Raw genomic sequence first — 22,509 nt, forward strand, 5'->3', positions numbered from 1 at the left:
CAGATATTGTATAAATTGTTGTTGCTTTAATGTTAACCACTCACTTTACAATCAATAAGGGGTTTTGAGTTTGAGAAATATTTCCGTTAGCTATTCAACAAGTTGATATTAACTGTAATGTACTGTATAATCAGCGTAGAGTTACTGCTATTTCATTATGGTCGTTCTCATCGTGCACAGAACAAGCACGCGAGCGCCGGTGTCCAAACCACTGGCAGGAGATCACATTAAAAGGCTTTTTAAGGATCTGGCCAAAGCAGTTGAGAAGCCGCCAGCAGCCGAGAGACCAGAGCGACTCAGTGTGATGCTCCTTTAATAGGGGGAATCGACTGAGGCGGACCAAAGCCCTCCGGCATTAACCCTTAAAAGACTTATTGGCTATTCATCTGACACGTGCACTTTCATTGTCTACCCAGGTTACCACGACAACCACATCGTGATTCGCTGGTTCTGGGCAGCTGTGGAGAGGTTCAACAATGAGCAGAGGCTGAGACTGCTGCAGGTACCGCACGCGGGTGACCGCATGCACCCGGACTGCCCTCGTGTGGAGGCCGGGGGCCCTGCAGGCGCCGCAGAGCCCCGGGGACCACACAACAGATGTACCAGTGCATGATGGGGGTTTAGCTTTGAGCTGGATAATGTACTTAATTCTGTATCTAGTTCGGACGAAGCTGGATTATACAACGTGCAGTTTTCTGTTTTTGTTGAAGCCTCAGTTTAAATCTCAGAGAAATGTGTGGAACTAAAAAGACCAATTACCCGCCTTTTGAGTCACGCAGCGATCGGTAGAGTCCGTCATACTGTAAATAATAATGTATACTTTGTGTGACCAGTGCTGTCCTCTTCTTCCCCAGTTTGTGACAGGCACCTCCAGCATTCCCTACGAGGGATTCGCCTCCCTCCGGGGCAGTAATGGACCCCGCAGATTCTGTGTGGAGAAGTGGGGGAAAATCACCTCCTTACCCAGGTGGGATGTTTTTACTGTGTAGCCTTTCACTTTGCAAAAGGTGCAGGATGCTGAAATTCTTTCTTTTGGGGCTTTTTTCGATTTTCCTCACACAACATTTGTATTTTACATCAGCCTTCCCTTCCTAAATGAAATATTGATTATTAAACAAGATTAAACAGCTACGACGGTCGGCCTCAGTGGCCAAATAGGATGTGAAGTTGTGCAGAACAATTCTTTCTTTCTTCCCAGTGAATAAACTAACTCCTGGTGTAGGGTGGCAGCCTTAGAGACAGGGTGAGGAGCTCAGACCGGAAGAGCTGCAGCTGCTACGCTACAAACGGGCTCAGATGTTCGTGCATCTGGCAGGATGTCTTCCTTTAGAGATTTTCTTGGAACATCCAACTATATAGATATGGGGTGAGGAGAAAAGATGAAAAGCCCGACCCTGCTTCAGCAAAAATAGATAAAGTGAACGTAGCACAGATTCAGCCCCCTCCTCGCTGCATTATTTGGTGTATTGCCCTCACTAAACCCGGCCCTGCTAGCCTGAAGGTACAGGTCCATATCCACATACACCACTTCTACATTCAGGTTCCTATCTGCACAATTACCAAGGTTTAAAGTTGTTCAGTTACCCACTACATAAACAAAATACTATTTCTGGAGTTATTATAGGGTTAGTAATGTATTATACATCCGTCTCCACAGGGCTCACACCTGCTTCAATCGTCTGGACCTCCCACCGTATCCCTCCTTCTCCATGCTCTATGAGAAGCTGGTCACTGCTGTGGAGGAGACCAGCACCTTCGGTCTGGAGTGACCTCCAATCGGCTCCCACGCAGGTTCAGCTCGGGAGAGAGAGAACCATCTGGAAATCCTTCATCCTCACTGAGAAGAGAACTAATATCCTCAGATGGCAACTAACCCCCCCCCTCGTCCACGCTGGCTTTTGGTCACTCAGCAGCTCTCTGGCTCCGTTCTCACCCTCCGCCTCTCTCACGTGTCTCACAGGAACTGCTTCTGGAGGAGAGTCGGTTGGACGGAGATGGTTTGAAAAGCTGTACGTTACCATTTCTTCTTCGTATGGAAACCTTTGTTCATTGAGCCACACGTGTGCTTTATCTCTTCATTTAATGGCCTTGTCGACTGGATTTCTAGCACCTCCTCTCCCTCCTGCTCCTCCTCCAACCTCCCCCTCCACTCAAAGACAGACACTAAGCTCCCCTCTCCCTCTCCGGACCTCAAAACTGTGTCCTTTCCTCACCAACGCTGCAACTTCAACACACACGGACACACTAATCACCTTTGCACAAAACATACACAGCATAAGACCTTTTGTTTTAATGAATGTTGCGAACCAGTGTTTCCCCCCCAAGATCTTTTTTATCAGTAGAGAAAGATGTGACATTTTAGCACTGGATGTTGGCTGGTCCTCCTCGCCTGCCTGAGAGCTGGGGATACACTGGAGCGCACAAAGACGCACACACGCAGATAAACATGCAAAAACTGTATGTAGACGGACTGAACGCCCTCGCTTGTTTTCCTCGTTTTGGTCGCTGAATAAACTGGATAATGTGTCACGAATCATTAGTGACGCGTTACCGTCGGAGCTCTGGCACGGCCACGGAAGGTAAAGACTCACCTGGGACGGGTGTCTGCATGTACTCACCAAGGTATCCAGTAGCACACACACACACACACACACGTGAATAAGTGCGTACAGTGACGCTGCGGGTGCACTTACAGTGGGACAGGGCTCCACGTTTGCTGACCCACTTGAGTCAGACCAAAACTGGTCCACACGGTCGCCATGGGCAACAGATGCACTTTCTCTCACGGACGGACGACGGACGCTCGTAAGTGTGACACGATCCTTCTCACTGATGTGACCCCCCTCCCCTCTCCCCCGACCCACCAACCTATGAAAGGGATGAATGTACCAAATAAGAGACCAAATCTATGAATCTCGAGCAAGTCCGTCGGCCCCTGAGGAGGATTTCACGAAACATTAAGCAGGGAGAAAGGAGACGCGGTAGCTCGAGGAAGGAGGACACAACTCTCTGATGTTGGCAGCGGATTAGGCCTTCTAAGCTGAAAGACATCAGCTTGGTGTCCCCCCAGGAAACTGGTCAGGGTGCAGTGGCGGGACCTTTTTAGTGCCTACTGGATTCTCCTGACCATAAAGTGAAATTTCATAAGGAAAGCAATTTTATGTCCTTGTAAAGAAAAAAAGAAGACGACGACCAGATCCATGTGTTTCACAAATCAAAGATAGTTGAGGGGTTGTGGTTTGACTATTTCCCCTCACAGGAGCCCGGAGGCTCCCTCCTCTCTGAGTGACCGGTCCACGTGTGGCGACGATGTTGATGGGGAACAACCAACGGCCATCGGGGCTGTCTGAGTATCTTAGAATTTTGGCATTTAAGTCCATGCCAGGCAATAGTTTTGTCCTATAAGCATGTGATTAAACGTCTCTAACCCTCAAGTGCACGACCCAAATCCCCCACACGAGGACCCATTTCACTCAGTCTCACACACACTTTCTTACATACACACAAATACTCGTTTTCTATGGGGTGCATGCAAGATTACACATACTGTACAGAGTCCCGTTGGAGCCAAACTACAGGGAGGATGGGGGTCTGGAATAGAGCCAGAGGGCAGACAGTTATACCCCAGCCCCCCCCCCCACGTCCCCCAACCCCTCGTACCCAGTCCAATACTGCATGCAGGATCTTCCCGGTCAGCTCTGTGAGCCGTGCCGAGGCGGAGGCCCCTAGATGGCGTTGTGTTCTAGCTCGATATTGCATGCTGAAATAGTGCAACACACCGTCCTTACTAGCTTTTTTTGCATGAGGATATTGCTATCCATTCAGAAAAGGGGGGCGGAGAGGGAGCTGGTTATGTTGCGTCTGTCTCGAGGCATGCAGACTTACGCCTAACCTGGCACCGTCACACCTTGAGCGTCATGCACGTGGGAACAAGGCGAAGGAAACGTAGGTGCGCTAGTCACTTAGTTTTAGCTCCCAGAATGACGCGCGAATGCAATAGTTTGTTTTTACTCTGTGACGGTGGAAGGGCGAGTGTCTCGGCAGCATGTCTCAAAGGAAGTGTTGTTACTTTCACATGTGCGTGTCTGCCTATCTTAGTAACAGGTGGGTGGTCATGGTTCATCGCTGGTGAATCGGCGGTGGATCAATAGGGCTGTTTTGATTTTGCGGAACGTGAGAGGACATGTTCGTGTACCATGTGTGTAGTCTCTTTGTATATAAATGTATATGTATGTTCGTCCCGTTGTGTGTGTATAAATATATATTTTGCACCGAATGTACCAAAGGTTTGGGGCTTGCAACCATTAGGCCTGCTCTCTATCTCTGTCTAACAAAACACATCCCACTTCTGGCTCCTGCCAAATCCTTTCAGACCATCAGCTCATTCAATGTGTGGCATGGGCGACCACGCTTCACGCGTTAGGATGCACATTCACACGCGGTCCGTTTGACATTTTCCATGTTGAGGCTTTTCTGCTGCGGGAGCCTGGTAAGACTGATCACTTGCTTCACATGCAAATGGAGGCGGATGCACCTTCATTTCTCCCAGTACATTTCTGACAGGACACGGCTCCGGTTTTCAGAATTCCACTCTATGCAAACCTCCTGTGTGTGTGTGTGTGTGTGTGTGTGTGTGTGTGTCTCCATTTCACCCCGATGATTGTAATAAAAGAGAACAAATGGCAAATTTTAATAAGGATACATGACTGTCATTTATCTTATACAACGGTTTTGTAATGACTAAAACGACTATATATTATCTGTAAACTACACTTAGTTGACCTAAATATAAACATTTAAAGTGTTGTGTTGTGGGTCAGATATGAGGCTTCCAGTGCCCTGCAGATGTTTTGTCAGAAGTAATAACATAATGCCATCGATGTGGAAACTCATTTATTAAATGCGTAAGTAAGTTTGAATAAATAACAATATGAACAACACGTTAAACAATTACAAGACCCCAAGACCCAAGGCTGATCTCTTCATTTTTACTTTTGAATTTATTTGGATTTGCTATTTTAAAAAGTAAGACACTAACTCATTATTTGGAGATTTTAAAAAGTCCCAAATTCTACATTTAGATGTACTTTGTCCCATTTACATGTTATTTATTTAGATTTGCCCGTTTGATGCAGTTATAGTATATAACATTCATTCTCCGGTTTAAACACAGCGGCCGTTCTCTCCTTTCAAATAACCTCGCCCCCCTTTTTTCAAACACAGCCGCACTGCGCATGCGCAGAGCCGTGACGCGTCGACAAAGTGTCAAACAGAAGGATGCAAAAAAGAAAAAGAGAGAAACTCTCCAGATAAACTTCGCAAGCTGTTGAATAGCGGTCCGCTGCGGTGGTTCGGATAGCCGGTGCCCCTGGAAGCCGCTGTAGAAAGGGACTTTTACCAGTAAACGCTCCTCTTCGGTTGGAATTTTGGAAATCGGTTCAACACACTTCCGAACGGGCGACATTGACCGTCGAGCTAACTTAGTTAGCGACCGTTAAGCTAACCGCAGTCGGTAACGTCAACGCAGTGCAGGCTGAGCGTAGCATGGCGACCGGCTTAGCTAGCGCTAACATGTAGGCTGGCCGGCGGGGGGGCTGCAGCGGACACGTCGGACACACACTCGGGCTCGTCTCCTCGTTCGTCTCTCTTTTCCTCGGCGCTCAAGCGCAGTCGTTTCCAGCCGGGTAGCTGGCAGAAAGTCACCCCAGGGCGCAGGGGACATGTCTCGGAGGCGGCTGGACAGTCGCAGCGGGCTCGCCGCGGGGCTGCTCGGGGAAATACACACCCCGATCAGCACGGAGCCGATGGAGAGTGTGTACGACATCGTCGGAGAGCTCGGGAGGTGAGTTCCGCTGATACGGCTGATGTCCCGGGACAGCAGGGAGCCGAGTGGGGGGCGGTGGGGGGGCATTAAAGTTCCACAGACGTGGGATGCAGCCATTGTACAAGATGGGCAGTTATGGTGGTTCATGACCATACTAGGAGCACCAGGTACAAATGTACAACACGTTAAAGTTAAGCAAGTATTGACTGAGTGATAAAGGAAGCTGAACCAGAGCAACAGACTGGGTCACACATGTAGATTTACATCATATTCAACGGCGAGGTCACCTTCATCAATACCTGTGAATATGTCTAATCCTGTATCATTGCATCGTTCCATGTCCGAGTGTTGACACCAAACTTGGTCGGTCAGCTGTTGTTACATTGTCACCACAGATTTAGACAAAGGCAACACATGATACTGAAATAGACATAACTGCCACACGTCACCTCTGGATAACAGATCTTCTTCTTGGGGAAAACACTAACCTGTATCTAACCAGTATAGTTGCATGTCTGTATTTCTGTTTGAATAGCACATGTGGTTTAGGGCACTTGGACTCTGTACTGTGAGCCATCACCACCGTGTGTGTGTGTGTTTGTGTGTGTGTGTGTGTGTGTGTGTGTGTGTACGCACCATGGCAACAGTCTATGATGATGAGGTGTGTTTGAAGCAATGCGTCACGCAGCACGTATGTATCATCATCATCATCATTCTGATTTCAAAATAGGAGGAAGGAAACAGGGACATGTGCAAACCGGGCTTTTAGAAAGAAGAAATACTTTGGGCTGCTTCTGTTCACACATGTTGGGTGTGATTAGCAGGAACAGGAAGTTCGGAGGTGTAAGAACACGATGAGCAGTTTCTGCTTTTAGTTTTGACCACTTTAAGGCTCAATATCTTTTCTTTACTGTTATATTAAACCGTGACTTTTTACAGTGGACGACTGTTGTCTCTCAGTGGTTCTTCATTATTCTATCAGACAAAAAATTTCAAAAAATTCTATTAATGTCATCTGCATGTCATTGCATTTGACAAAATGAAATTACGTCATTAAAAGGGGTTAACTGGAGCAATGGAAAGGTGTGGCCGTTTACAGGATACGGATGATCTAATCAACAACCACTGAGTTGCATCATAGGAATTATACAATGGCGTTTTTTGCTTGACTCATAAATATATATATATAAATATGCTGCTTAGAATATATATATATATATATATATATACGTAGACACATACGTTATATATCTTTTTCAGCTTCCACAATTTTTGCTGAAAATGTCATTCTCCTTTTAATATCTTTAGTTAGAAGTGCTGTGTGGTTCAATCCGCTATGAAGGTGATGTGTATCAAACGCTAAAACGCCATAAAAATATATGCCGCACAGCAGTTATTTTGTTGCGGTAATGGAAAGTCCTTCCACCGACGGACCGATCTGAAGCGCTCTGTTTCAGTACTTGTATCTTTACGGGTCGGTCTGCTCTGATTGGTCAGAAAAGGGTGGTGCACCTTTGTGCAGGACGTTCCTAAGCAGTGGACGGGGTCTTATAGCCAGATCCACACGGCCTCATAAGTGAATATTTCCCCATATGTCCCCTTTTAGATTGAGGCGCTGATGAGCAGCAGATAGCCACTGGAGGAACATGAACGATTACCCCAATGATCCAGCACCCAAAACACTGTGCCACTTCAAACACAGATGTAATCTAATGCTGCTATAATTTACAAAAAGCCAGATGTAAAAGAATATCATGGAATGTAGTGTGTGTGTTTTTTAAGGTATTGCTAAGTGTAGTAAATGTTAAAGAAAATGTCCCCCGGCTGCTTTTAGCTCTCCTCATTACCAAACACTGTGATGTGAGGTTTTTAAGGGCCAAACGTTTGATAGATGTGGATCTGCCTCCTCACCCACACGGCCTCTCTGCCTCCTAGGGGGAAGTTCGCTGTGGTAAGGCGCTGCGTGGAGAAGGCCACGGGGAAGGTGTTCGCCGCCAAGTTCCTACGGAAGCGGAGGCGAGGCCGCGACTGCCGGGCAGAGGTCATTCACGAGATGGCCGTGCTGGAGACGGCCCGCAACAACGCCCGCGTGGTCAACCTGCACTCGGCGTACGAGACGGATCACGACATCGTCTTACTGCTGGAGTAGTGAGTTCACAACACAGCAAGCGGCATATGTTGAGACTGAATGTTTGTAGCTCAAAGAGCAGAGCGATCCTGTCGGGGCAAAGTCCTGTTTGTCCAATGTTAAGGAGCTGAGATAGGCTGACTTTTTTATTTTTGTGTAATGCTCATTGTTTATCAGGTTTAACAGGTTTATCAGGCCTTTAGGCCAGATGACTGTATGGGCTGAGCTGACACGGACATGTTCTTAGGATGAAGAAGGAAAGGCTGCTTTCTTGCTCAACAGCACTTTGCTGTTACATGAGGGATCAAACCAGAGGCCCTCTGGCTGAGGCTTGGCCACTACCACCACCAGGCCACCCTGCCAAGCACAAAGACACTGCGTCATTCCCTGTGTGCTTTTCTTTATGTACAGTGCTGCTGGGGGAGAGATATTTGACCACTGCGTGTCTGAAGAGCTGCTGCCGGAGGCCCAGATCACCCGTCTGATCAGGCAGACGCTGGAGGGAGTCCACCATCTGCACCAGAGCAACCTGGTGCACCTGGACCTGAAGGTCTACACACACACACACACACACAGCAAATTACACGCATGAGCGTAGCTGCAGTTGAAGGAAGCTTGTTTTTTTGTGGGCACTAACTTTGCCACAAACTAGACGGCATGTTCCCTTTTTAGAGAAGTTGTGCATTGAAAACTCCAATTTCCTATTTTCCTGACCTTAACCTGAGGGTTAAAGCAGCGTGAGAAAGCGCTGTAAGGAAACCAGTGTTTGAGAACTGAGAACTGACCAGTCATTGTAACGCGCAGCTGATGCTGAATGGTGTGCGTTTGGTGTAAAGAGAACAAGCACTTCCCTTATGTTCTCAACTTCTCTCCAGAATGAAGCAATAATGAAATAACATAAGTGTTTACATGGTGTCATATGGCCAGTAATCTTCCAGCGCTTAAACCAATAATCATGCTGCAGAAAGGTAAACACCTCATTATTGAATAAGTGTTCAAAAGACTTCAGTTACGTAATAGCGTTTAAGCTTAAAGGCCAGTGAGTCTTATCTCTCCCGTACTTTCTGCCCAATGTTCACCCCACGTTTCCCCCCCAGCCCCAGAACATCCTCCTGACCAGCCTGTCTCCTCCGGGAGACATCAAGATCGTGGACTTCGGCTTGGCTCGCCGACTGGGTGCGGCTGGAGAGCTCAGAGAGATACTTGGCACTCCGGAGTATGTGGGTACGGTGATGTTCATAAGACACGCTTTGATGACTCAAGGCATCGGGGAGGTCCTGCCCGATGCCTTGAGTCATCGTGGCCACGTTGTTGTTACGCAACAAAGGTCTCTAGAGCGAGATAGGAAAACGCTTTGGTGCGTCTCACTGGTGGTTGGAGTTCTTTAGAGTACAACTTTACATTTTACTCTTCAAAAGGTAGTTTAAAGTAAACAGAGACACAACCGACGCGTCAGTAGAGGTGAAATGATGTGGGATATTACAACATTCTTGAACAGTGTTTTTCATTTCCTCACATCAGCTCCTGAGATCCTGAATTATGAGCCAATCACGACAGCCACCGACCTGTGGTGAGTCTCGTGCCATTTGATGTTTTCACTCTAAACCCGAGCGGTTATTAAATGAAAGGGAGCTGACTCATTGCAGTGGAGAGCCACGAACCGCAGAGCAGCTCTGCAAATGCTAACTGCTGTTACAGTTTATGTATTCTAATGTTTTTATCAGTCCCCGTGTGCCCTCAGAAGCCCCTGGGTTATGACTGTTTTCCCCGTGTGTGTGTGTTCCTCAGGAGTGTGGGTGTCATCGCCTACATGCTGGTGACGGGCGAGTCTCCGTTTGCTGGAGACGACAAGCAGGAGACGTACCTGAACGTGTCCCAGGTCAACGTGGACTACAGCAGGGAGGCCTTCTCCAGGGTGTCTGAGCTGGCCGTGGACTTTGTCCGCAAGCTGCTGGTCAAAACGCCAGAGTAAGTGTGTGTGTGAACTCACTTCAATCTCCCCAAGAATAGACACGCAGATGTTTCTCCTCTAACAGGCTCAGACTGTTATTAGATTACGACATAATGACCCTGCAGAGACCCTGATCCATTCTCTTTACCTTTGGCTGGCCCCGCTCTGCTTGTTATTGTCATGTGACTGGCTGCCAGAAGACAACGGTTTGGGTTGGAAAAAGGGCAGACAGCATAGCGTAGCATTAGCTAAAGAAATGTGTTACGGGTGACGTAAAATATTAAGAGTAGAAATAGATTGACCGAAGTGTTTTCCTTTATTTGTAGGCTTCTTTGCATAATGTTCTGCAATAACAATCAGAGCCCGTCTGTGGAAAGAAGACGCCTGTTTGTTCATACGTGACACCACAGTTCTGAAATTGGTTGTTCAAGATACAAAAGCATGGGACAATATGTACCAGGTTCAATAATGGCGATGTTTGACAATAACAATTGTTCACCCCCCCCCCCCCCCCCCCCCAGGGACCGGCCCAGCGCTGCTGAGTGCATGAGTCACCCCTGGCTGTGGCAGCTCTGTCTGAGCCCCGAGCCGCCCCCCGCCACCCGCACCCCCCGCGAGAGGAGCTCCGGCACAAAGTGGGCTGCCCCACCCGAGGACCCCGAAGACAAGGAGAACTTCCTGGAGTCGCCCCACTCGCACGCCAAAAAGTCCCGCTTCGACGAGGAAAGGCCCGCCGCTGGAGACGGCGACTTTTGAAGAAGGGAAAAGGCAAAAGGAACACTGGGAGGGAAGTGTGAGGTCGGGGGGGCGCTTCTCCCCCGTGAGCTTTTAACTTATTTTTTTAAACACCTCCAGAAAACCAGCCTGCACCACTCAAAATCTGTAATATTTTACTAATTTACTAAGTTCCAAGATCAGACCAAAGATAACCAGCTACATTTTTTGAGTTATCGCCATCTCAAAGACTGCAGCACGTCTCAAGGAATGCTGTGTGTTTAACCTGAAGTATTTCATTCCTCTCATCGTGGAAGTCCCTGGTACTTTATCTCCGTTAATTAATGAACTACGGTGGAGTATAACTGGGGGAATCTATGCAATCCCTTTCTTGTGCATTTTGAAATCGCTCCTCTTCACGTTGAAAGCGCTCTGCCTTCAGGCCAGAAGTGAAGTGTTCGATGTGTGTGTGTGTGACTGTGAGCAACGAGGACGTGCGACGTGTTGAAGACAACTCTGGGCTCTCACTATTCGGGTGACGGTTCATAAAAACACGTCGTGTCGTAGTTCACATCCAAGCAGCACACAACTTCTTACCCGTAAAGGATCCGACTCGTTAGCGTAGAGAACCTTCCACTTTAACACCAGCAACAAATCATCGCCGCATCTTTCTATAGCGAGAAAAATAAACCACGCACGCACTTACCCCATGATTTCCTCAGTGAGCTGCAGCTTCCTCTTTGTCCGCTGGAAGAAGAGAAGCTCCGCTCCAGCACTTACTCCATACGTTGAAGTTGTGTATGTTTGCGTGTCTTTCAGAGGTTCTGCGCCCTAAAGCCATTCGGTGTCCTTTCAGTCACATCTCAGGGCATGCTGCTCGCTCTCTGCTCACTTTGTGTTCCATTCTTAACGTTATTCTTACAGGCTTTTTGTTGTTATTATTTATGTGCTGGACCTTGTGTGTGTGTAAATAATATGTCTTATGAGGAAGTGCTGATTGTGGTGGGAGACGGTGATTACGGTGTTATTTAAAACCAGCTGTTTTGGTCACAGTGTGATGAATAATAAGTCGAAACGTCGGACTGCAGTGGATTGAGAAGAGGGAAGAAGGATGAGATCGTCGTGGTACTGGGAAGTAAAGTCCGGTGGAAAAGGAGGATTAAATACAGGGGATTTGTCCTGGAGGAAGTGTTGATATGTGTGTGCATGGGAAGCTGTCCGAGGGACCAGGAAGTGGGAACGGTGGTTTCAGCGTTGTTTTAGAGTCGGATGTGATGGAATAACTGCATAATGTGAAAATACAAGGTGCTATCGATTGACAGGATCTACCAACCTTTGTTCACTTGAATGACGGAAAAAAAGGGATTGCTCTTAACTTCCAGTGAAACGTTCCTGTTTCTTCCGAGGTGTCGCGCATCGTCCCACCACTTTGTGTTTTTGTGTCCTTGTTGTTGTACAATGGCGTCTGTGTGGCAGCAGGGCGCCTCCAGCCACGGCCATGCTCTCATCTCTATGCTGTCACCCTCAAACTGGAACAACACACTGTAAAAAGATGTATTCATCTCAACAGGTCATTTATTATCAGAGTTCTATTAGAAGCCACTGGAGATTATGGGACTCGGTTAGTCCAAGCAGCTGGAAAGAACATCTGTGTGCGAGTCGGGGGGATTGTGATCTCGCTTCTCTAAAAGGAAATAAGGATTTTCACAACTACTCTTTCTGAAACATCGAACGGGTATAATCTCTTCATACAGGAAGTTGTTTCTGGTTTCTCTCCAGCTCAGTTGTACAGAAACAAGTGTTGGTTCCTCTTTCCTGTCGTGTGTCTAAACCAGTTGAGACATTTGAGTGAGAACACGGACGGGTTTTTCCGTGCGGTGATGTCAGGGATCTCTCTGCAGGCACAAAGCGCCTCGTGTTTGCCCCCCCGTCTCGACTTGAACATGACCTATATGCTGTGGTGTTGTAGTTGTACCATGTCCGTTCCAGCGGTGTGTGTGTGTGCATTGCTCATTGGCTGGGGCAGGCGCTGCAGTCGGGCCTTTCTGCTCGACGCGGAGCGGTGCAGAGACAAAGGAAAGGAGCAGAAGTTTCAGATGTATGTTTATTTTGTGTTTTATATTATTTCCTTTATTTTATTTGTCAGCATTCTGATTGCATTTGAAATGACTAAAACAAAGACATAATCCTAATTGTATTCTGATCAATTGCAGGCTAATATGTAGACATCAGCAGACGGAAAACGCTCATTAAAGGTTGTAGAAAATATCTGGACTATTTCATGTGTTTTTTATGCTGTTGCCTCCAAGCTGAACCAATATATGTGGAGAAAGCGTCACAGCCTTACCAGGGTCTACTTACAGTCCTTGTGCCAGATTGAACCATTATGGAATGATTTGAAGTTACATTCAGCGTGGTGCAGAGGCTGCGTGAGGCACAGACTGATACACACACACACACACACACCTTGTTTATGTGTGTGTTACATTTCTGCTGCCACAAGAAAAAACTGCAAAGCACATTATAGATACATTCTAGTTTATACATCTTCCCAACTCATCAATCTTTATTCATAAAGGTGAAACAAACCGTAAACCAACTGAAGGCTCCACTAAACGGACCTTGAGGTTAGATTCTATTGACTGTTTTTACCCCAAAGAGTGCAGCTGAATGACATTTTGAACAAAAAGGTCTTAAAGATGACTGGAATTCAGTATTGGGCTCAAACTCAACGAAATAACAATGGAATGTTTTTTTCTCTTGAAGACCATTAAACCGTTGAATAAAATCAAGTAGGAATACTGAACGACCAGCTGATATCAGGAAGAAGTGCAGGTATCAACACAACGTAATCTAACAGCAGGGAAGCGATAAGGAAACTTAAACTGCTGATCTTTAAGTCTAAATACCTTAACTCGTCTGTATGTGGGCTCCGATAGTTTGATTACTATGAAGAAACATGTTATTTGTCCCTCCAGCACAGCAGAAGGCAGATCAACAGTCAACTTCCTCCCCTCCCAAAGTGCACATCAAAGATTATTGAAGAATATGTGAATCTCTGCATTCAATCGGACAGTGTTATAGTTTTATAGTTTCTAGGCAGTCCTTCAGTCACTGGTTTGCTTTACAGAATCATCCCGCGGTGAAAGGTGGACACACGGGCATCGGCCACATGCTACCAAGCTAAACGAGTTGAGCGCAGCAGAAAGGACACGCAGACTGCCTGTCAGTGCTACCGGGCGAGCTCAGAACTCCTGGATGATCCTGAAGTGGTTCTCGATGGAGGCGGGCTCATCCTCAAAGTGCAGATTCTTATTCAGCCTGGCCCCGAACTCCTCCAGGCACTTAATAAAGTGTCCGTGCTCGCGGCCCACCCAGGCCCGCATGGGGTCGCTCACCTCGTAAGGGGTCACGTGGGCGTGGACCGACACCCCGCTGGAGGCCAGTTCCTTCAGCAGCTGCTTGTCCGTCACCCAGGTCTCGCTGCCTCCCGGGTGCCCGCCGTCCAGCCAGTACATGTCCGACACGGCCCCCACCAAGCGGGACAGCTGCAGGTCCGCTCGGGCCCCGGCCAGCTCGTGCACCATCTGGTTCAGCACCACGCAGCCTTTGCTGAAGCCCACCAGCGTCAAGGAGAACCCCGAGGGGAGGTCGTGGGCGCCTCCCTGTGGCCGGAGGGGGTTGGGTAGGTTGGCCCGCTCCATGCCGTGGCTCAGCAGGGCCCTGCCATCACAAACGCGTCCACTCAAAACACAGTCAGCACGCGGCCAATAGCAGAGGTGGAGATTCTACTCTGGTCCTTTTAGAAGAGAAGAAACCGTCTAGTCTTATGATTCAAGTAGCCGCTACTGTAGAACACCAGAGGCAACAGTAGGATGCAAGGGCAGATTTAGCTGAGCTTCATAAAAAACATTATGTATAACTGCCGTATGATTATTAACTGAAAATGTGTATGAAAACATTGTTTGGTGGGATAGTAGATCATAACCTCTGTCGGAAACTTCATATTATCATATCAAATCTAAACTTTTTACATACTTTACAATACTTCATAAAACTGAATCATGAATGAAAACTCCTCTCACTAGTTCCATCCATCACATAACATATGGGGAGCAGCTTTTTTCGGTCTGAATATTGTTTGATTTTACTCTAATTTTGATGTAATGAGAATCCACTTTGATAACTGGGTGTTCAAATTGTTGTATTGTGAATAAAGGAGTGGAAAATGTAATCTGAATTGATCAGCTAAATATCCAGAGATCTCCCCCAGGAGATGGTGAAGACCAGAACAGAGCTAAAAAGAGGGAATATTAGAAATAGAAGAGATCAGGTGGACAAACACGCCTCTATAATGGAAAACGTTTACTGTCTACTGGTGTGTAAATAGACATGTTCAAATGTGTGTGTCCAAAGCCTGTTTGCTGCCCCCAAGTGGCTAAACAAGTGCTTAACAGCGCCGACCAATCGGACCACCAGCAAATATCAAGGCAGATGTTGGACGTGTAACCTGTGAGCGGTGGAGATGCAGACCTGAGGTGGAGAAACGCTCCGGAGTCGGCGCAGTACGGCGAGTGCTCCGGGGCCCCGAACATGTTGCTCTCCACAAAGTTGTGGTAGCTGCTGAACTTGTGGAGATACATGCGGGAGGCTCGGACCACCCAAACGTGGCGGTCCGGGAAACGCCGGCCGAGGGAGAGGGCGACCCGCTCCAGGCTCCAGGGGAGCCACTGGGCTCCGTCGGGCTGCACAGCCATCTCCTCCTCGAAGTTCTGAAGCACACACGCAAAGAGAGGTTATTCAAAGACAACAACGTGAAATATATGATGTATGTATCAATTAACACTGCGTCTGATTGAGTATAAATACTCAAGACAACATACAAACATCACAAACAAATCTACCGTAGCTTGTTTTATGTCCATTTGGACATAAGTTATGTTTGTGTTGTTTAGAGCACACAGCTTTGCAACATAAAGATTTGGGACATAACTTATCCAACGTATTCATGTGTGACCTACAACTCTCATGAGGATCAGCAGCTCTATATCTGAAACCGAAGGATCCCCCTCTCCGGGTAGACAATGTGTCCTTACCCCAAGTACCTCGGGGTCTTGTTCCCGAGTGAGGGGGAGATTGAGTGCGGGTTTGGAGAATTGGAGCAGCGGGGTGGGAGAGGGGGATGGGGATGGGGGATGGGGGGATACTGCATTCGCTTTACCGCTTTAACAAAAAGGGAGCTGAGCTGGAAGGCGAAGCTCCCGATGTACCGGTCAATCCGGGCTGGTATCTGCCTCAAAGGTCGGAGGAGAGCCGCTTCCCCTTGTGTGGAGTTGAGGGGGGTTTGGGCATCTGGTGAGGATGCCCCCTAGGGAGGGTTTCTAGGCACGGACAGTTGGGAAGAGGCCTTCGGGGAAGACCCAGGACCCTTGGGGTCCCCCGTCAGAGCTGGTAGAAGTTGGGGGTCCCCTGCTGGAACCGACCCCAGATAAGCGGTTGAAGATGAGATGCACTTATCTAGCAGAAGAGCAGGAGGCGTGGCAACTATTCAGCCGTTGAATAAAACAAATAAAAGAGACTCTTATAAAGATGTTTGCTAAATTAAGTCTTTGACAACTGTTGACTGTGAGACAGAAGAAAAAAAAGAGACGGCCCCCTCCCAATCTCACAAGTGGGTTTTTTAGTAGCATCTCCTCTGTGAGGTCCTGAACAACCTCGTTCTTTTCATTCAGTGTTTCCCACACACAGAATAATCTGTTGTAACGCTATTTAAATCACACAACGTATTCGTTCAGCTGCATTTCCTTTCCCTGCTCTCCCTCCGTCTCACACACGCGCGCGCACACACACGCACGCACGCACGCACGCACGCACGCACACACGCAAAATCCGTTGCTCTGACAGAAGTTGCAGGCTTTGAGCACGTAGGCTGTAACAACAAGTAGTATAAAGTGTGAAATGTGTACTACAGATACGAGAGTTGTATATAGTGTGAATTGTGTATACACATTGACATTGACTTTGGATCTGTGGGAAACACTGTCATTTATACAGAAACATGCCAGGGAAGCATCCGGCGCACATGCAGCGTCTCCCTGAGGCTACCAGAACGCGGGAACATTAACCTTTTATGAATTGCAAACAAGGAGAAGCTTTAGTGAATGAGCGCAGTCCTTGGATTCTTGAAAGCAGCTAGAAAGGGAAACAAACATTTAATCTTCTTTTTACGCTTGATTTATGAGTGTTCCTTCTGCTTATGGACCAAACAGTCTGTGCTCTTTCAAAAGTATCAACTTCCTCCGCTCCCAAAGTGCACATCAAAGATGATTATTGAAGAATATGTGAACTTCTGCATTCAATCGGACAGTGTTATAGTTTTATAGTTTCTAGCGTATAATAATTCTACATCCCCATTCCGTCGCGCAGGTGGAACAGTGCAGGCTCCAATTTAATTTAATGGTAGGGGAAACCGTGTCCTTCTATAATGAAAATCTGTATTGTTCTCCTAAGCACATTAGCCTTAGACAATGGCTGTGGCACGATATCATCACTGCAGTTGGCAGTGTGTTGGTACAGTGTGTCATTATTCTATTATTTTAACACACAATAGATTTCTGGGAATTGTTCCAATCGGGCAAATCCGCCTTGTGTGTGTGTGTGTGTGTGTGTGTGTGTGTGTGTCACACAGAGCTGATCCAGCTCAATAGAGAAAGAGTCTCTGAACAGACAAAGGTCATCACTTTAGCTGCAAAGTGCTTCCTTCACTTTAACCTGAGAGACCTACACGCCTTAACTGCACCATATAAATGAACTTAACTTGATGTCATCATAGCTAAGCGACGCGGACAGTGACGGCCACTAATCCCTGAGCGTCCGGTGTTTCTTTACTTGTGTGTTTGTTAAGTTTGTTCAACGGTGAAATCGTGTAATATTGTGCTGCAAATTTCACCATAACGTCCCCTTTTCAGAGGGAGTTCCGGGGATGGACCATAAATATTTTAATCCCAACAGGTTATTATCTCCTCGTTCAGGGTTTTAGTTACCGGCCCGTGTTCATTGTGGATGTCGGTAAACTAGTTTAATTAACCAGTCACTGAAACCCGTCCTCCTCCTCCTGTCACCGCCTGCAGCCGCCTGGCCGGTGTCCATTCTCTCCCCCTCACTCACCTGGATGTCCCCGTGGAAGAACACGACGTGTCCGTATCCGCGGTCCCCCGCGTCGGGCCGGAGCAGCAGCAGGTCGTTCGCTCGGCTCGGCTCGTGTCCCGGTACAGCGAGCAGCTTCTGGAGCCTCTGCCGCGGGCTCTCGGCGCTCGCTCCCCGGCTGGCCGACGCGTTCAGCCCCGGTGCTTGAGGAGATGTCGTCGTTTCCACAGACGTCATAGTTTTAGCCACCGCGATCACGGACACTCCGCTTGCATGGATTTGAAAATAAGAAAACAAACAAGTGTTTATTTCCTAACGCAGTCGCTCCATGTTGTTGCTGCTAACAGTTAGCTGGCGAGCTAGCCGTCGCTATTAGCAACGCAACATCACATTAACTTCGGCTGACTTCTAAACAATTCGCCTGGATGTGTCTGTTGCTGAAATGCCTGACGTTATCCCGCGCAAGGTGCTTTATTCGCCCTGTCCCTTGTTGTTTAAATTGAAAGACGCCTCGTTGCATTTAACGGCTATTTCGTTCTGACAGCCGAGAAGGAACCATGAGCGAGGAAGTAACGTGAAGCTGAATCCGCAGCTGGCTAACTAGCTAGCGAGCTAGCTGCTTCCAACGCGCGTAACGTTAGTACCGATTAACTTAAACTCAACATTACTCCTCAACTGGCTTTGGCAATGTGTCTCCCTGCATTTTAACAATGCAGAGTCGGAACAGTAAGTTGTTGAAGCCCGACTCATTTGACGGCTAGTTAAAGTAAGACAGCTAGTACGCACTAATCCCACCACGTTACTTTACTCTACCAGCATATGTGACCATTACCGCCGCCTCCTGGACCGGAGGGGGAAGCAGTGGCAACAACAAGCTCCATACTATTATTTATACTTCTATTAAATTGTTAAAGATTGCCAACTTTACATAATGTCTGTTCAAGAAGAGTTTCCAATCTCATTGCATTTTTCATCATCATTTTTTTAAATTACAACACAGCAGTGTTCATGAGCATTTCAGTGAGTGTGATCTTAGTGTGTTAACGCGTTGACACCTTTGATGGATTGTGTAGTAGGGAAGTTGTTGTGCTTTGACATTTGGGGGCTCCGCAAACTGTCATTTCTTGAAAGTAAACAAATTTGAAGAGTGAAAGTATGTTTTGTATAGTATCACTGTTATTATTAAGCAATATTTGTTTATCTATTGAATTTAACTTGCCCTGAATTGTTGATGAGCCAAAACATTTGAAACACGCAGCGTTTTGCAATAATAACAAAGCATTAACCGTGTTTAGACAGTCCCTGCTGTTGAAGAACAGACTTACAGGTGTCAGAATACATTTGCAACTACATAACAAGACTAGTGAAACGCTTTTTTACTTGACGATGGAAAGTGGTGGTACAAAGTGATGTAATTGTATAATGTGATATTCTAATACGAGTAATGTCGTAGATCTACACAATCTAAAACCTGCATGCCTTTATGTCAAATCATCACTGTGATTCACGACGTAGTCAACCAAGCTTTCTCTTTGGGTGCTGTACATTTTATTTACTATAATTCCTTTTAGAAAAATACTAAAAATGTCATCCAGTTAAAGATGTATCTGAAAGCCATGTCACATTATAAAGTAGATAGTTCATTTATTAATCCTGCTTATTAAGAGGAAATTATTTCACTGCAGCAGCACTAGATATACAGAAAATATTGCTTATCCCATAAAGCCGTACCGGTTTGTCTGACATTTAAGCTGCTTGTACAAAATGTCACAAACGTCCAATGAGTTTTCTGCATTCACCATTTTATATAATTATCGTTTGTGATTTTTCGTGGTTAATAAGTAGACTTATTGTGAAGGCCATAATTCCACATGTCATCGCAGGAAATAGTACAGGTGTTATTAGTATGATTAATGGTGGCTGAACCCTCTTAGGTGCTGTTGCCATTAATAATGTTACTTTTTGAAACCTGAATCTTTCCTACTTTGACAAATCAAAGTTTCTTTGAGATTACACTCAACTCTAAAACAATTGACCCAGACATGTACACAAAGACAACAGCCACATTGTTATATAATGTATTTATTGATACGGCAGGAGAAACATCAGGCGGGCTCGGCCCCCACAGGGAGGTTGGTGATGCTGCCTTCAAACACTGCAGTACCACATACATTTAATAACATGGACGACTCCATTACATTCAGGTGCCTGTTGCATTCTGTGTGGCCCATCAAAGGCAAAGGAGTCAAGATGATAGTTATTCGTGTCTTCTGATGGAAAGTCGAGATGTGTGTCAGTAAGAGCTGGACTTTGTCCCCTGAAAGCAGCATGGACGAAGGAAAACAGTGACATTATGGTCCTTGGATTTCAGGTTGAGTTTGTTTGGAACATTTTAGTTTAGAACTTAAAGTTGAGCATTGCCTCTAAATGATTCTGTATGTAGGGAGAATGTCCGTGTTATAGTCCTTCAAAGTAAACGCTGTATTCAAAGATGAAGAATTCTGTTTTTCTGTTGCGGTGACCGTCTCCGGGGTCCAGCGTGGTCTTTAACGTCAGGAGCCACATTTCTGCACAGCTTTCTTTGAGGACCCCCCCGAGGCTTCCGCCCCGCCGACACCTTCTTCAAGCCCTGGGATCAGTGCTGCAGAAGGGGCGCCTCCACCCGCCCCATGCTCCACTCTCATTTTAGCTAAGTAGAAAAGAGAAAGCCATGTGATTCAGCGACATGTCCAGAATAAAACTCCTTTGATTCACCTAATCTGTATAAATATGCATATTTAAAAATGCGCTAGTGAGTGTCATTATTGCCCAAGCATGAATGTATTTATGGCATTAGAGTAATTGTTATTGCACAAGATCCAGCAGGGTTGCAGTAGAAAAGACAGTGATCATATCTTCATCACTTCAAGAAATAATGGGAATTGATTAACAGATAATTCATTACACTCTACATCTAGTCGTTAAAGTCTTACCACTAGCACTACATGGTGTGATGATGGGCTTCTCCAGCTGCTCTCCAGCTGTGACCGAAGCCCGAATCTTCCGGACCACGTAGGCGCCGGCTGAGGTGGGAAGAAAGTCACGCATTTGGGTTGAGTAAAACAATATTAGCAGAGAAAAATACCAACTGGCCAACTTTTATTACAAATTACTAATAATTCACAATGGTAGTAGCTTGACTGTCTCAGGCGGTAAAGAGCACGGTCATATCACGACTCTATATACTGCTAACTTAAATCGATGAGTCACTTATTGTTCCCGTTGTGATGGATATTCAATAATTAATTATATGTAGTATTAGGCATAGGCAATATTTCCATCTGAATGTAGAGTAGTAGAAAGGAGTTTTTTTCCAATCTACTGTACTTTTGCCACTTTACAATTCACATGGCATAGAGCTTAAACATCAATAGATCAGAATCAGCCTTATTCTCCATGTATGCCTCCGCATACATTTTGGACTTTGATTCCTGTGATGCCAACAGTACATTACAATAAACTGCAATTTATGAGTCAAAACAAGGACGACAACAAAAAAATGTTTATATATATATATATATATATATTATATATATATATATATATATATATCCAACAACTATATACGGTCAAGTACATAAATATTTGGACATTGACATGTTTTTCATTATTTTGGCTCTGTCCACCACAACAATGGAGTTGAAATGAAAAAAAATATGTGCTTTAAGTGCAGACTTTCAGCTTTAACTTGATGGGACCAAAAGTAATTGGAAAAATGAATATAATCATTAATCTAATTGTCACTTTTAATACTTCGTTGAAAATCCTTTGCAGTGAGCCTGAAGTCTGGATTCCATAGACGTCACCAGACGCTGGGTTTCGTCTCTGGTGAAGCTCTGCCAGGCCTCTAATGCAGCCGCCTTCAGTTCCTGCTGGTTCTTGGGGCATTTTCCCTTCAGTTTTGTCTTCAGGAAGTGAAATGCGTGCTCAATTGGATTCAGGTCAGGTGATGGACTTGGCCATTGCAGAACATTCCACATCTTGTGTCATCCACCACAGTTGTCTTCCGTGGTACTAGCGACAGCTCTTTGGACTTCATGTTGAGAGTTGACCGCAACAAATTCCAAACACAAAAACAACACCTGAAATGAACTCTAGACCTTTTATCTACTCCTTGCAAATGGAAAAAGAGAGAATGACACACACCCGAGCTGACAACTGAGCAGCAAATTGTCCAATTACTTTTGGTCCCTTAAAAAGAGGGTGGCCACATTTGAATTTGTTGTAATTCCAACACCGTTCACCCGATTTGGATGTAAATACCCTCAAATTAAAGCTGAAAGTCATTTCAACTCCATTGCTGTGGTGTACAATGAAAATAATCAATCGATTGGTAGATGGGTGACGTTACATGACTAGTAATGTCACTACTGACACGATGACAACAGCAGCCTCTCCTCGGTGGGCTTTATCAACGAACGTGTGATGAATTCCTACCTTTTATTAGCAGTCAGACCATCGTTGTTCGTCCGTGTTTTAATATCTTAGTGAGAAATCTTTGTCCGTCGTGTTTCAATCCTCCTCTGCGCTGTTTCCCGTCTCTGTTTCCGGTATAAATACCAAGTCATGTTACAAAAGCTCGAGCCACGAATTACGTAAACGTGCTGTGCGAGGGGCGGGGCCTGGAGCTCTCTACTCTACTCTGATTGGCTGAGCTGTTACACAACAGGTCGGAAACTTCCCCGAGACTGAACAGAATAATAGAAA

General features: G+C 46.2%; 3 protein-coding genes and 1 long non-coding RNA gene across 4 annotated transcripts in view; 2 read left to right on the forward strand and 2 right to left on the reverse strand.

Annotated features, from left to right (window-relative positions):
- The window catches only part of hecw2a (HECT, C2 and WW domain containing E3 ubiquitin protein ligase 2a), a 28,930-nt gene extending 24,243 nt beyond the window's left edge, over positions 1–4,687 (forward strand). The window contains exons 28-30 of the mRNA XM_078090702.1: positions 417–502; positions 855–967; positions 1,658–4,687. Coding sequence (XP_077946828.1) covers positions 417–502; positions 855–967; positions 1,658–1,769 — 311 coding nt within the window. The 3' untranslated portion in view covers positions 1,770–4,687. The remainder of the gene's footprint in view (positions 1–416; positions 503–854; positions 968–1,657) is intronic.
- A 321-nt stretch (positions 4,688–5,008) lies between these two features.
- On the forward strand, positions 5,009–12,885 carry stk17b (serine/threonine kinase 17b (apoptosis-inducing)). Its single transcript, XM_040200964.2, has 7 exons — positions 5,009–5,842; positions 7,760–7,972; positions 8,364–8,502; positions 9,050–9,176; positions 9,474–9,522; positions 9,741–9,920; positions 10,425–12,885. The coding sequence occupies exons 1-7, from the start codon at positions 5,721–5,723 to the stop codon at positions 10,657–10,659; spliced, it is 1,065 nt and encodes a 354-aa protein (XP_040056898.2). The 5' UTR covers positions 5,009–5,720; the 3' UTR covers positions 10,660–12,885.
- Positions 12,708–18,941, reverse strand: c16h2orf69 (chromosome 16 C2orf69 homolog). Its single transcript, XM_040200965.2, has 3 exons — positions 17,785–18,941; positions 15,151–15,389; positions 12,708–14,340 (listed from the first exon to the last, which is right to left on the reverse strand). The coding sequence occupies exons 1-3, from the start codon at positions 17,998–18,000 to the stop codon at positions 13,863–13,865; spliced, it is 933 nt and encodes a 310-aa protein (XP_040056899.2). The 5' UTR covers positions 18,001–18,941; the 3' UTR covers positions 12,708–13,862.
- An 888-nt stretch (positions 18,942–19,829) lies between these two features.
- LOC120833646 (uncharacterized) lies at positions 19,830–22,447 on the reverse strand. The gene is made up of 3 exons (XR_005714366.2): positions 22,240–22,447; positions 20,736–20,825; positions 19,830–20,452 (listed from the first exon to the last, which is right to left on the reverse strand). It is a non-coding gene; the product is annotated as an uncharacterized LOC120833646 (long non-coding RNA).
- Positions 22,448–22,509: the final 62 nt, after the last annotated feature.

The sequence above is a fragment of the Gasterosteus aculeatus genome, chromosome 16 (assembly GCF_964276395.1).
Source record: "Gasterosteus aculeatus chromosome 16, fGasAcu3.hap1.1, whole genome shotgun sequence".
NCBI classification, from domain to species: Eukaryota; Metazoa; Chordata; class Actinopteri; order Perciformes; family Gasterosteidae; genus Gasterosteus; species Gasterosteus aculeatus.

Excerpts from the sequence above, each read along its gene's own strand:
- stk17b (XM_040200964.2), top strand. The coding sequence starts at position 5,721 with ATGTCTCGGAGGCGGCTGGACAGTCGCAGCGGGCTCGCCGCGGGGCTG. Across the intron at positions 7,973-8,363 it reads ATCGTCTTACTGCTGGAGTA|TGCTGCTGGGGGAGAGATAT; the intron begins GTGAGTTCACAA and ends CTTTATGTACAG. Across the intron at positions 8,503-9,049 it reads TGGTGCACCTGGACCTGAAG|CCCCAGAACATCCTCCTGAC; the intron begins GTCTACACACAC and ends TTTCCCCCCCAG.
- c16h2orf69 (XM_040200965.2), bottom strand. The coding sequence starts at position 18,000 with ATGACGTCTGTGGAAACGACGACATCTCCTCAAGCACCGGGGCTGAAC. Across the intron at positions 15,390-17,784 it reads TCTTCCACGGGGACATCCAG|AACTTCGAGGAGGAGATGGC; the intron begins GTGAGTGAGGGG and ends TGTGTGCTTCAG. Across the intron at positions 14,341-15,150 it reads GGAGCGTTTCTCCACCTCAG|GGCCCTGCTGAGCCACGGCA; the intron begins GTCTGCATCTCC and ends TTGTGATGGCAG.